The 14,195-nt window shown below is 42.7% G+C and overlaps 1 protein-coding gene across 1 annotated transcript in view; it reads right to left on the bottom strand.

The window, feature by feature from the left end:
- The window catches only part of AMPH (amphiphysin), a 125,455-nt gene that overhangs the window by 60,360 nt on the left and 50,900 nt on the right, over positions 1 to 14,195 (bottom strand). The window contains 1 exon segment of the mRNA XM_084857850.1: positions 6,031 to 6,085. Coding sequence (XP_084713976.1) covers positions 6,031 to 6,085 — 55 coding nt within the window.

The following is a 14,195-nucleotide window of genomic DNA, read 5'->3' as shown; positions in this document are numbered from 1 at the left end:
GATCTTTAGAACATCGGATTCGTCGTTCACCACCAGCACCATCGGCTGTTAGCCGTCCTTTTGGCTTTGAGTTAGCTGCGTCATCACATCTGGGGCTAGTTGAACTTATCCTCTGTTCCTCCCCAGGAGCATTTTGACCATCTTCCGACCTGGGAGTCCCAGCTTCCGATGGTATACCGACATATCTCTGGTTGTACTGATCCATTTATTTTCATGGCAAGAATACTGAGGTGGGTTGCCGTTTCCTTCCCCAGGGATCGTATTTAGTCTGACCTCTCTGCCATGACCTTCCCGTCTTGGGTGTCCCTTCACGGTTTAACTCACGACGTCATTGAGGTGCTCAAGCTCCAGCATCATGACAAGATAACGATCTCCTTTGCTGAAGAATCAACAAATACATTGACATATATTGGTTCAGAAGAACATTTCAAACAATTAGCAGTCTCTATCCAGTGGCTTCTGGGAGCAATCCAGACAGAATCATGTGGAGGCACCAGGGCTGGCCATACCATTAGGCCGAGAGAGGCAACCACTTCAGACAGCAGATCCCCTGTTCGTCGTGAACCCCTTAGTTGAGGATAAAACTGAATATGCAACACAAGCTCCGCTGGGGCCCCTGAACTGCAGATTTGGTTGAGTATGCTATTCCATTGCCCGTGTTAACGTAAGATTCAACTGCCGGTCCACTCACCTTCTGTAGGTGGACTGCGAATGAGATTCCAACTTGTCCTTTGCCTCAGGCAGCAAAATACATTTTGGGCTGGCCATGGGAGGCAGTATATGAACTGCCATGTTGGCACTGTACACATGATTCCTGTGATTTATGTAATTATGGCAGCCTTTTTCAAGCGGCCATGACAGTAAATCACGGCAGCCCCATACACAGCTCACAATACAAAGGCACCAATTCATCCAGGCTGCAGCTCTCACCCCCCCAGCTCCATTACACAGAGCCTGTCAGCTGTATCAGACAACCCAGATGGGATACAGTGTAGAACACAAACTATTCGTGTTTCAACACAGTCCTGACCAAGCTGTCCCAGCATAAATCTGGAGGTGATTGTATGAGGGCTGCTGGCTGTGTAAACAGCTCTTGTAAACACATTACATTTCACTATAGAACTCATTTTCCCCAACTGTGGAGCACTCTCCCAAGGAAGGCTCTCCTGGCACCAACACTGTCATCTTTTCTGCACCAGCTTAAGACTTCCTCTCTTCCTAGGCATTTGATGGCATTTGATGGGCTCTTTAATGCATCAGTTTAACTGTTTATGGTTGTCACTGATGTTTTAGTTGTTTTACAGGTCATGGTATTTTAATGAATAATTGTTTTTAGCTGTTTTAAATTTTGTACTTTTAGCGAAGGGGTTTAGAAGTAATTTCTTCTGTGTGTGTGTGTGTGTGTGTGTGTGTGAGAGAGAGAAAGGCATCTAAGGGCACAATGTTATGCATGTTTAGACAGAAAAAAGCCCTACAACTCCCAGCATTCTTCAGCCATCATTCCTTAAGCCTGAAGAAATCTAAATAAATAATAATAATTTCCTGGTTCACTACCATAAAGTGTTGGAAATCAGTATGGGGGAGCAATGGTTGACCAGGGGAAGGGGTGAACTGAAGGAGGTGGGGACATAGGTGATGTGCCTGGGAGTTATCAATGGACTATAGGAATTTTATGTCCAGAGATCTGGGAATCACTCTTAATTGTCTAGTGCTAAAGAAAGTCATATGACACTATTTCTATACAAATCAAGCAAGCCATTATGTTTCACATTTATGTAGATAACATAGTATTTAGGCACAAGTGTTTCAAAGAGTACCCTTAATCTGAGTGAGTGTGAAACTGCCTTTCTATTGCTGCATCATGTATATACTGTTTTTCTGCCACTAGCACCCCTCAAAGTGGCTTACAGTCAATAAAATGTTAAACAATTGTTAAAAATCAAGGCTCCAATTAATAAAATTGTGTAACATCCATCATTAAAAAGCAACAAAGACTATAAAAATTAAATAAGGAATCATACATCTAATGAAATTACAGAAAGAACTCCCTGGTATTTATATAGAACAACTTTGTGGGGTGGGGAATCAAATCTGCAACAGATTAGTCATTTCATAATTAGGTTCTTTGCTCTGGCTTCTTTTAATTGCTGCTACAGAACTAGGCAAATTAAATGAAACAAGTTCAGAGAGAAGCCAGTACTAGGCATGAACGAACAAGCAATTACTATTTAGCATCAGTTTCTGAATTAGTATTGTTGCTAGTTAGCTGAATTATTCAATGCAAGAAGCGAAAACTAGAATATACTTAAAAGTAGGTCTCAAGATAGCAAGGGAAAGGAAATAGGAGAGTGCTTTACATCAAGGCAGAACACTGCACATCGTGGGTTATAGGGTGGGTACAAAGCCACCCCTACCGTGTCTGCACCCAGTTTGGATGACACGCCAACCCACACTGCATTGCGGGGGATTATGCAAATAGCATTCGCATGCATGACACGTACAGGGCCAGGGGAGAAGCCACAATGGCTTCTTTCCCTATCACGATCATCCAAACCCAGTCAATGCCTCCACTCCAGGGAAGTTACAGTGGTACCAGTGAAGGCAGACATATCAAAACAAAATGTCTATTAAAAATCATGCAGCAAGTTATTTGGGCCCAGATTATTCCAGTCAGATCTTTACATAAACATCTTTCCCAAACCAAAATGAAGGACTGGAACACCATTTCTTTGTCACATTTCGTATCTCCTGACAAAACATGGATATAGTGAATCAAAGGATGAAAGCTTTTCTTCAATGACCATATTTATGAGACCAAGACTGTGAAAGGCATTAAAATTAACAAAAATGTGTCCAACAAACTATGAGACCCTTAAAAAAAAAAAAAAGGAACATAGTGCAGCCCATGCTCTGTGCATGGCAATCTGTTCACACAACTATTACATAAGCACAACTCTCTGCAACTGGTATGACGGCTGACAGTAGGGAAATCCCATGCTTCTTGTGACAGTGACAATTAACTGGATTATGCCCAACATTCTTATCTTCCCCACCCTCCATACTATGCCTCATTCCCTAATAACAGAAGGCTCACAATTTTCTGAACTTCTCTCCCCCCCTTCCAAACCATTTATGGAATCACACTGGAGGAGAAACCTGGGTTAAACCCTTTTCTTGGAAAGTTGGAATGAGTTTCCCTCACAGGCCAAGATGCCTCACCAAGCTTCACCAAAGGAAGCGAAAGAGAAGGCTTCCAAGGTGTCATTCATTCACATTTCTATGCTGCCCATTAGCCAAAGCTCTCTGGGTGGTTCACAAAACAACACTTAAAACATAAAATACAGTAACAGACTAAAACATAATATAAAAACCGTAAGTTTAAAACAGAATAAAACCGAAGCAAGAACCAAGATAAAAGCCAGCAGCAGTGCAAATATCTCAAAATGCACTGACACAGTTTTTAAAATTGAAGGGCTAAAAAGCCTTGGAAAATGGTCTTCGCCTTGCTCCGGAAAGACCACAATGTAGGCATATGGCGAGCCTCTCTGAGGAACTCATTTTACAATTGGGATGCCATCACTGAAAAGGCCCTCTCTTTAGTAGCCACCCGACTCACTTCATTTGTCAGGGGCGCCCAGAGAAGGGCCTCTGGGGATGATCTTCAGGTCCAGGCAGGTATATATGGAAGGAGACAATCCTTCAGAATTCACAAGTATGGGTTCTACCCTGAAGTGGTGATAGCTAACAGCTCAGAAGAACCCAAAACAGCCCTGCTGGATCAATTCAAAGACCTATCTAGATCCTAAAGGTAGCATATAGTCGTCGTGACTAGCAGCCATTGATAGCATTAACCTCCATGAATTTGTCTAATCCCCTTTTAAAGCCATCTAAGCTAGTTCATATTGAGGCATGCATGTATATGTGGTGTCTGTGTGTGTGTGTATCTGCCCCACAGATCCATCTGTATCTGCCCCACAAAAATAAATGTTTAGAAGATTTAAGAGAAAAATCACAGGCTGCATTAAGGAATTACTCAGAGAAACATTATTGCTAAAGCATACAATAACATACAAATAAACTGGCATGAAAGTTAAAAATGATTTAAATGAGAAATGATTAAAAACCAAGTTGGAATGAAAAAGAGACTTGTTGCCATCATCACAAAACTCATAACATTGAACACTCAACCCACGCAATGGGAAGTCCATCTGCCCAATGGTGGGGGGGAAATCACACCACTTTTCACAGAACATATGGTTTTTAATCTACCGGTTTGGGTGGCTTGAAATATAAAGCTGCCACCAACTAGGCAGTAAAAGTAAAGGAAGCTCTCTAATCCTGCCTAAAAATGGCGCTGTTGAGATTTCTAGAGCAACGGATGATATATACCTGTTATAGTTTATATGCAAGTACTGCACCAAACAAAATTAAGGAAACAATATTTAAGTAGCATGGTATACTATGATGATGTTTAAATTTGAGATTTTCTCTGTTCTGTGCTATATTTATTTTATTTGTTACATTTATATCCCACCCTTTTTCCTCCTTAAGGAACCCAAGGCAGCATACATAATACGCGTCCATTTTATTCTCACAACAACAACCATATGAAGTAAGTCGGGCTGAGAGTCTGTGACTGGCCCAGTGAGCTTCCATGGCTGAGTGGGGACTAGGATCTCCCAACTCCCAGTCCAACACTCTAGCCACTACACCACACTGGCTCTCATACAACCGTATTGGATTTTTAAAAAAGTATTTCAAACATTTCTAACCCAAAAATACAGAATAATTAAAAGCAGCAATCAAACACCAATGCCGTTGTAGAATAAGACTCTCATTGAAAGGATAGGAGAGTGAGAAATGCCAAATTGATTTCTCTGGAAAGGGAATTCCATAGTCAGGGAGCTGCTACAGAAAAGGTCCAATGCTCCCAGTCATTATCCTGCTTGTACTCTGGAAGCTACAGCATTAGGAGAAGAAGGACCTTTGATGAAGACCTCAGCACATAGGCAGGTTCCTATGGGAGAGGGTGATCCTTCAGATATATAGATCCCAGGACCTTTAGAGATGCATAGGTCAAAACCACTATGCTGAATTGCACCCAGCAGCAAACTGGAAGCCCCTGGAGATTGTTTAATACTGGGGCAACATACTCCATGCTGGTGAATAACTTTGATAGCGCATTTTGAACCAACCAAGGTTTCCAAATGGAAATATTCCCCATATATTACCGAAGGCAGGCATCAATGTGTGGATGGGTAGGCAGGCAGCCAGGATGACCTCAGGATCAGTAAGCCAACCTGGATGTTACCAAGGCACAGATGTACACAGTCACCCAAATCTAGGGCCCAAGTACTCTAGCAGCACCCCTATGCTTGGGCTGCCCATTCATCTGAGAGGGAAGAGCAGATCCAAGGCAGCATACAGAGGAGTGCATGTTCAGAATTGTTTCCTCCACTGAAATGAATGGGGCATTATAGGTAAGGAGCTCTGTGTATATACCGGAGATCTCATATTCATAAGAATAGCTGAAACAGGATGGATGCTTCTAGTTCTCCATACTACCCTGCCACACAAAAGTCTTCCTGAACTTTGGTGGTTCGATACCATAGACCAGGGTGGGAAACACATGCCTCCTCCAGCCATTTTTGTGGATTGCTATGCTGATTGTGGTAGCCAGTGAATACCATAGACCAGGGTGGGAAACACATGCCTCCTCCAGCCATTTTTGTGGATTGCTATGCTGATTGTGGTAGCCAATGAACAACTTCATTCTTCTACCTGACTGTGTTGTCTCTGCGCAGATATCTTGGGGTTGGACTTGATGGTCTTATAGGCCCCTTCCAACCCTACTATTCTATGATTATTCTATGGTATCTGCTGTACCACTGTGACACCAGGAAAAAAGCAACTGTTTGGAACCAACCTATGCATACCTTATAAGTTCACAAAACAACTGATTAATTTGAAGATTTAAAATTTGCAGAGAAAAGAGAAAAAGGAAAAAGGTTGCATTTTAATTGCAGTTACCTTTGATTGCGGCTAAATATCCTCGGAGTTCTTTTTGGAGTCTGGAACCTTCTGCCTGAAATACAAAACAGAAGTGTAATCATATCATGTACGTAACACAGTGGAACAAACACAAATCTATCAGAGAGAAGCATTTCATTCCCATATTCTTACATAATGAGATATATACACACAACATTTATCTTTTTAAAAAATACACACAAAGAAAAAGAAAGTTGAGTTCTCTCACTATCAAAAAAATAAATCAGAAGGTATCCATTGAATGAAACAATTGTGTAGCTGGTTTCTATAGTATAAAAACCATTCTATACTGTTTACAGAAGTTAACTCTTTTATATAGAAAACCTTTCCTACAGAATCAAACTCTAATGGCCAACAAAAGGCGTGTGGCCATTGTGGACTTATGTATTCTATTTCATGTCTTTATTTTAAGAATTTAGTATAGACTATAAGCTGTGGAGCGGTTTACATATGTGGCACTACCTAATAGTGATTCAGACCTCTGGTTCATCCAGTTCAAGACTGACTGACAGTGTGTGGCATATGCCCTGGTTCAGAGATTCCCTCAAACTATACTGTCAGTACGTTGGCGACCACTGATCCCCTGTCTACTGTGTATATAGTCAGGTTTCTGTTACAACCAGATACCATCCAGAGCCAATTTAATACTTCCCTCTGATATAGGTAATACAGAATTCTAGTTCTTAAGAAACACTCTCTCAGACAAGATTTGTCTTTTTGCCTTTTACTACAAAGTATTAGTATAACAGTATTAAATACAAGAGCTTATGCATGCATAAATTCAAACCCATGAAACATCTACCATCGTTCTTAAATAGGGCTTCTAAGCAGAGTCAAGTACATTTGCTAGTTCTCAATGATAATCAATATCAACTTACCAGGTTGACTCTACAGGCAGCATGTTGAGGAAAGCTGATCCTAATGGATAGCTTCCACTGTTGCATGTTCTGAGTCTCCTTCATATACTTTTTGGATGCTATAAAATATGTCCAATTTTTACTACAGTTTATATTTCTTATCCAATAATTCCAAAGATAACCTTTCTACTCTAAATCTTCATATGTCTAAATAAGATTCTCGAATTTTGAAGTTTCTTATTGAGATTAATGTGCATACCACCATACTTATCTAAACATTTTAGCTTTCTCTGACATGTTACAGGTATGTTTTTGACACAAACTTACTTACTTGACATCATCCTGTCTTGTGAGCTTGTTTTTCTTACATACTTACCATCTCCAGTGAGGCCTCTTGGTCACTTATCTGATGGCCTATGTGTCCTAATAACTTTACGAGACTCTACTAAGTGAAAGTCGTAAACTGAAATTTAACACTCTCCCCTCGTTATCTGGATTCCTTTCTAAACAGTAAAAGGATCTAATGACCTATTTCTAATGGCCTGGTACAATTGTCTCTCATCTGGCAAACCTCAAAGAATTTCAATTACTCTTGGGTGAGAAGACCATACTGGGTGATATTAGGCATTGGAATCCCATTTTTATTTCCAGAATTGTCTTGGAGGCATTTGATTATAGAATTTCCTAATCGAGCAGCAGGGGTAAGATCATGCAAATATTTGCTTGATCTACCACAAGTGGGTCTCTCCAATATCTAACATTATTTAACCGGGAGGGAACATTGCGCAGTGGCATAGCACTACTGTATGCAAAAGGCCCCAGATTCAATCCCAGCTATCTCCTGTTAGAAGGACCATGGCTTTGTTCCTCAGGTTGATCTCCTGACAAAAATCCTGGCTCCACAGCTGCTCACAGCTCAGCCCTGACAAGCAGCAAGCCAGGAAGTATGTGGGATAATCATGTACATGATGCACCTCCATGCAAAAAGGAAGGTAAAGAATGGGAATCCACTGAGAAGAACTCATAAATGCTGTACTGCTACCTGCTCCTATTAAGAGTTCCAGCTGCCTATATCAAAGGAATATTTACAAAAGAAAAAAAGCTTGTCAAATGTCCTTAAGCAGACCCTTAGAGTCAGAAAGCTCTTCATGATGCACTGAATATTTTTTGTAATCTGCATATCAATTACGGCCTCCTGATAACTTTTACATTCTTCCTTTGGAGCTATTGTAAATAGCTCCAAAGTTAGTTCATATTGGCTTATGAAGCTGGATGGTGTAGCTGCCTATGTTATGTATTAATTATTGTATTTATTAAATCTATATTTAGCCTTTCCACCAACAAAAGTGCTCAAGGTCATGTATCTATTGCTTTTTCTTTTTTTTAGTTTGTTGTGGTTTTATTAGAATTCTTTTTAAAAAACTACATTTTGTAAACCACCTTGGTACCATAAGATGAAGGGTGGTATATAAATATTGTACATACATACATAAAACAAAACAGTGGAGGATTTCCTCCCACCAGAAGTTTCTAAGTTGGCTGTAATGAAGGTGCTTCCCAGACTTGGGTGTTTTAGAGGCAACCAGTCATTGCTTTTCTGCTTCAAATGGAGTAGCGACTTGGCTTTCACACATATTGCTAAATGCACAGGCCCCCTTTCCCCAGCCGCAAATGTATGTGTGTGGAGTGTGATTGGTCAGGACCATGGTGTAGGAGGAAAGGGCTAAACTCTCCCTCCTGCCATGACCCTGATGAAGCCCTCCCCAAATGCTATTGGGGGGATTCTTCCAAGGGGTGGGGCTTGGAAGCCAAGTTCCACCCCCTGGAGGAACCCAAGGAGGCTCCAAAGCTGGAGGTTCCACATCCCTGATCTGGATGATTAGAGGCTACAGTATATTCATCATATGGAGTGAGTCTTTTAGAAATTCTGGGTGCCAATAATCCAGCCTTAATGTGGCAGGTATGACTAAATGAAGTCTTGACAAACTTCCTGATCCGTCCTCCAGTTATAATTCCAATCAGCCAATCTACATCCCGCTGGGGTCAATGCAAAACTCTCTTGGGGGACTGTCTGTTTCACCACACGTCCACAAAACAGGCAACCATATCTGAATGCATCTCCCTTGTGCGTGTACACATAGCAGAGTAGGCAAATGATACGACAGTGTAGGCCTCTTGTAGCTCTGCACAGATATGACATACCCTCTTAAAGCATGTGATAAGGTGTGTTGTAACCCACGAAAGCTCATGCAAATTTATTAAAACAACTAACACAGTTAGTCTCTATGTGTGCTACACTTAATCCTTACATGGCTACCTGGGGAATGCTGGGAATTGTAGGACTTATTTCTATCCAAATATGCATAGGATTGCGCCCTTAAAGCTATAACATAAGAAGCAGCCCTGACTCTCAGTAGACTAGTTCACAGAAGCATGCTCACCACTCACTGGCAGCAGCATGATGTGATGATTTGCATGTGTGAAGGCGCCATCACTAATTAACCATCACAGAAAGAACTTCTAGATCACCTGAAGTCAAACTGAAACACAATACTTTTCAAGGGAGACACTTCCCATACCTGACGAAGAGTCATCAAGTGCTGAAAAATCAAGTGATACACATGCATCTGTGAGCCATCCCATTATCTTAGTTCTCCATGACAGAAATGGACAGCAAATTGCTGTATTCAAAAAATTACTGAAGCCCCTTTCGCAAGTTCACTCCAAGCATAGGGGAAATGCATAGAGGGGGGAGCAGGATTGCATCCACTGGCCCTAGCCCCATGGTTGCCACACCCCAAACTCCATGCATGGAGCAGAAGATATGAGAACACAACTAGGATTCCCAACTGGGAGCATCTCCATGCATACATCTGTATGTGTGTATGTGCCCTTTTTCAGTCCTTTGCCTCTTCACATGGAAGTCAGAAATAGGGTCCACAGGCATGGTCCTACTCCCTTTTCTCTGCATCTACTCTATGCATGGAGGGAACTTGTGAAAAGGAGCATTTTATGACAATTTTTTGTATACATGCTTTGCTTCCCCATTATGCCATCTGGTCACTCAGGCTATTGACATTTTACAAGACTTTTGGGGCCCTTTTAGTCTGTCAGGTTGGAGATCTGCACTGTCAATTGTCTTGCAGGCTAAAAGCCAGAACTTAGTTGGCTGAAGGCAGTGCAGTTCTGTTGGTATTAAGGAAGACTCTTTGCATCACTTGTAGACTGAATAATGAAGGTCATTTTGCCTCTCCTGCTGACTGCATATCTTCCTAACATATGATGTCAGGCAGCACCATATGGAAATGGTATGTGAGAGTGCAACTGACAGCCTGGCCGTAAAGTAATTGGCAGTTGACTGACAATCCATCATAAAGTCAATCCTATTCTGGAACGATGGATAACTGTAATCCTTCAACATAGCATGGTCCTTCTCCTTGAAAACTACCAATAAGAACACTTGATATTTTATTAAATTATTGTTGATACAAGATTACATTATTTATTTGTTTTCCTTCAGTGAGTATAGTGTGTACTGTTTTAATTATGAGGTACATCAATGGTTAACAACATGATATTGGGGGCGGGCACAGGAAGCTGCCTTATCCTGACCCTTGATCCATCTAGCTTAGTACTGTTGACACTGACTGGTAGTAGCTCTCCAGGAATTTAGGCAGGAATTTTTCCGCCCTACTTGGAGACACTGGAGATTGAACCTGGAACCTCCAGCATGCAAAGCATGTGCTCTACCACTGAGCTACAGCCCCTCCCAAAAACAGTTTATATACATAGGAAATGGCCTTATATTGAGTGAGACCATTGGTCCATCCAGCTCTGAATTGTCTACACTGACTGGCAGCGGTTCTCCAGGGTTTCAGGTAGGAGTCTTTCCCAGCCCTACCTAGGTGGAGAGAGAGTGATTTGCTCAAGGCTACCTAGCAGCTTCACAGACTAGCAAGAATGTAGATCTTCCTCTCTCAAGTTTAAACTCAACACAGTCTACTGAACAACATTGGCGGAACCCAAATACGGGAAGTATATGGAATATATATATGGGACCTGCCTTATAGAGGTCAGACCACTGATACATCTAGCCCAGTATTGTCTATGCTGACTGGCCGCAGCTCTCCAAGGTTTCCGACAGGATTCTTTCCTAGCCCTACCTGGAAGTACCAGGGATTGAACCTGGGACCGTCTGCCTGCAAAGCAGGTGCTCTTCTATTGAACTACAGCCCATGCAACAAGAAGGGAGTATCTGGGCACCATCTTGTCCTCCTTACCCATGTAGAACAGTGTGCCGCATCACTAGATGCTAGAAGAGTCCTCTCCATCCCCAGCGGACTACCTCAGTGCCAGGCTGCCACTGCATTGCCGAGCACACTACATCACAACCAAGCTATTCACCCCAAGCTGAGGCCCTTCCATGCCTCCCCTAGAAATTGCTAGCATGCCCTTCTTTTTCAGCTCCAGACAGGATACAAACTGCTGGATGTTCCTAGGAAACAGCCTCTCCTTCGACTGAATGACCTGACTATAAAGGCAACCTGGTGTAGGAAGGGAGGTCCAGTTCTGCACACTCTTCTTTGTGTGTGGGGCAAGCAGGACTATACCCTTCCTGTGCAGCCCCTTCAGCTTCAGTGGTGTATGACTCATGCCCCTCCCTATTTGGGGGCAACAGTGTGCCCACAAATCGAATATGCATGCAAGGAAAATGTGAATAGAATAGTGATAGCCTAGAAAAATAATGACAGCTTCATAAGTCCACAGAGGAGAGAACCCACTCTGCAACAAGGAAAATTATGCCTGATTTGACTGAATCAGAATGTGCAAGCCTGCGGAACAGGTAAAGGGAGGAAAATATGGGGTCAAATTATTAATGGAGCCAGGGACAGTTTACCCAAAAAGAAAAACATGCAAAATCTGACCCTTTACAAAAATTTGCCTCAGGCTAAACATGTTCCCAACTGGTTTTAAGGGGAAATAATTACCGTGCCCTCAGGGAAGCTATGTGCTGAATATATCTACATTAAATAAGCACACGATCACTAGTTTTTGAAAGTGGCAAATTCACTAAATAGGCAGGCTTCCTCGGCAAACTCAGTTAAATGTATGATACAAGTCTACCATATTGATTTCTTATTACCACCATCACTGTCTATGAATATATTGATTTATTACATATCAGAAATCTTGTTGCTTGAAATTCTGCTGCAAGAGGTTCTGCTCTCCTATTTTGGCCTCTAGCTTTTTCATTTATTTATTTCTATTTATTAAATTTCTTAATTGTCCATCTGGCCAGTCACCCGGCCCCTCTGGGTGATGTACAATAATACAACAGTTTAAAACAATAAAATTCCACAATAAAACATGGTATTTCTAAAAATACCCTAACTCACCCCAAATGCCTGCCTGAACAACCACATTTTTAATGCGTGGCAGAATCTCATTAAAGAGAGGGCATGGCGGAGTTCCCTAGGGAGGGAGTTCCACAGAGTGGGGGCCACCACAAAGAAGGCCCTCTCCCTCGTCCTCACCAGCCTATCTCTCCTGGCTGATGGGACAGACAAAAGGCCACCCGAGGCTGATCTTGTTGAGCGGCCTGGCTGGTGTTGCTGGAGGTGCTCCTTAAGATAGGCTGGGCTGGAACTGTATAGGGTTTTAAAGATCAAAACCAACACCTTGAATTTGGCCTGGAAAACAACTGGTAACCAGTGCAACTCCTTCAGCACTGGACTGATGTGATCACGCCGGTGGCTGCCTTTAATCAGGCAAGCCACTGCGTTGTGCACCAGTTGCAGCTTCTGAACCATCTTCAAGGGTAACCCCACGTAGAGCGCATTACAGTAGTCTAGATGAGAGGAGACCAGGGCATGTACTACTGATGGGAGCAGATGGTCAGGAAGGTAGGGGTGCAGTCACCATATCAGATGGAGTTGGTACAGTGCTGTCCGGCTTACAGCTCACATCTGAGCCTCCATGGACAGCTGGGAGTCTAAAATGACCCCCAGGCTGCAGACCTGGTCTTTCAAGGGTAGCCATATCCCATTCACCACCAGGTCGACATCCCCCAACCTCTTCTTGTCTCCCACCAGAAGTACCTCGGTCTTGTCAGGGTTCAGCTTCAGCTTATTCCTCCCCATCCAGCCACTCACCGACTCCAGACATTTGGACAGGGATTCTACGGCCAATCTTGGTGAAGATTTAAACAAGAGGTAGAGCTGCGTGTCATCCACATATTGATGACACCGCACCCCAAACCTCCTGATGATAGCCCCCACGGCTTCACATGGATGTTAAATAGCATCGGGGAGAGGATGGAACCCTGTGGCACCCCACAAGTGAGCTGCCACGGGTCTGAAACCTCCTCTCCCAGTGCTACCCTTTGGTACCTGCCAGAGAGGAAGGACTGGAACCACCATAATACGATGTCTCCAGTGCCCAACCCCTCCAGGCAGTCCAGGAGGATGCCATGGTCAACGGTATCAAAAGCCGCTGAGAGGTCGAGGAGAACAAGGAAGGAGCATTCACCCCTATCCAAAGCCCTCCTCATCCACCAAGGTGACCAAGGCTGTTTCTGTCCCATGCCCAGGCTGGGGAATGATTCATTTCATGAACACAACCCCTCAGTTATGGTGAGGTGGCCACCTTAATCCACAGGAGTGATGGGAGACATTCTGGGATAATTTATCTGTATAATTTACAGGACAGGTTTGCTGCCTTTCTATGCTGTGCACTGTAAAAGGAGCTCCCTTTGTCACTACACAGCACAGAAAGACTGATCTGTCCCTCCATGGGAAGTTCACTGCCTTACCCTGCTGTGTGGTAAAAAAAGGAGGCCACTTTGTCACCACACAGCAGAGAAGAGCTCTTATCTCCAACCAGCTGGATTTGGCCAATGGGCCAGAGGTTTTCCATATCTGGGTTAAACCAAGTGAGATCCTGAGGAAATAAGATGGAAAGACCTTCCAGAAAAAAAAATCCAGCATGTAAACAAAAGCGTGTTGTTTTGCTGTGTTCATCTCAAAATAGCAATTAAGAGTACAGGTTATCTTTCTTTTACCTAATTTATTGCTGATCTAGAAAAGAACCCGACTTGTACCAGGTTTAAGCTGCCCAGCTCTGCTACTCCCATTTTATGTACGTGTATGAATTTCGGCCATTCGTAACATATCCTCAACCTAATATTTTCTTAAGATTCATAATATTGCGGGGGGGGGGGATGATAGAAATACAAATTAGCTGTCCACAACTCTTTCACTCCCGAATATTATTACTATTTTTCATATA

This window comes from Heloderma suspectum, chromosome 5 (genome assembly GCF_057233095.1).
Source record: "Heloderma suspectum isolate Gila_16-S chromosome 5, 16-S_ref, whole genome shotgun sequence".
In the NCBI taxonomy this organism is placed as follows: domain Eukaryota; kingdom Metazoa; phylum Chordata; class Lepidosauria; order Squamata; family Helodermatidae; genus Heloderma; species Heloderma suspectum.
This window is presented reverse-complemented; position numbering and strand designations above follow the sequence as displayed.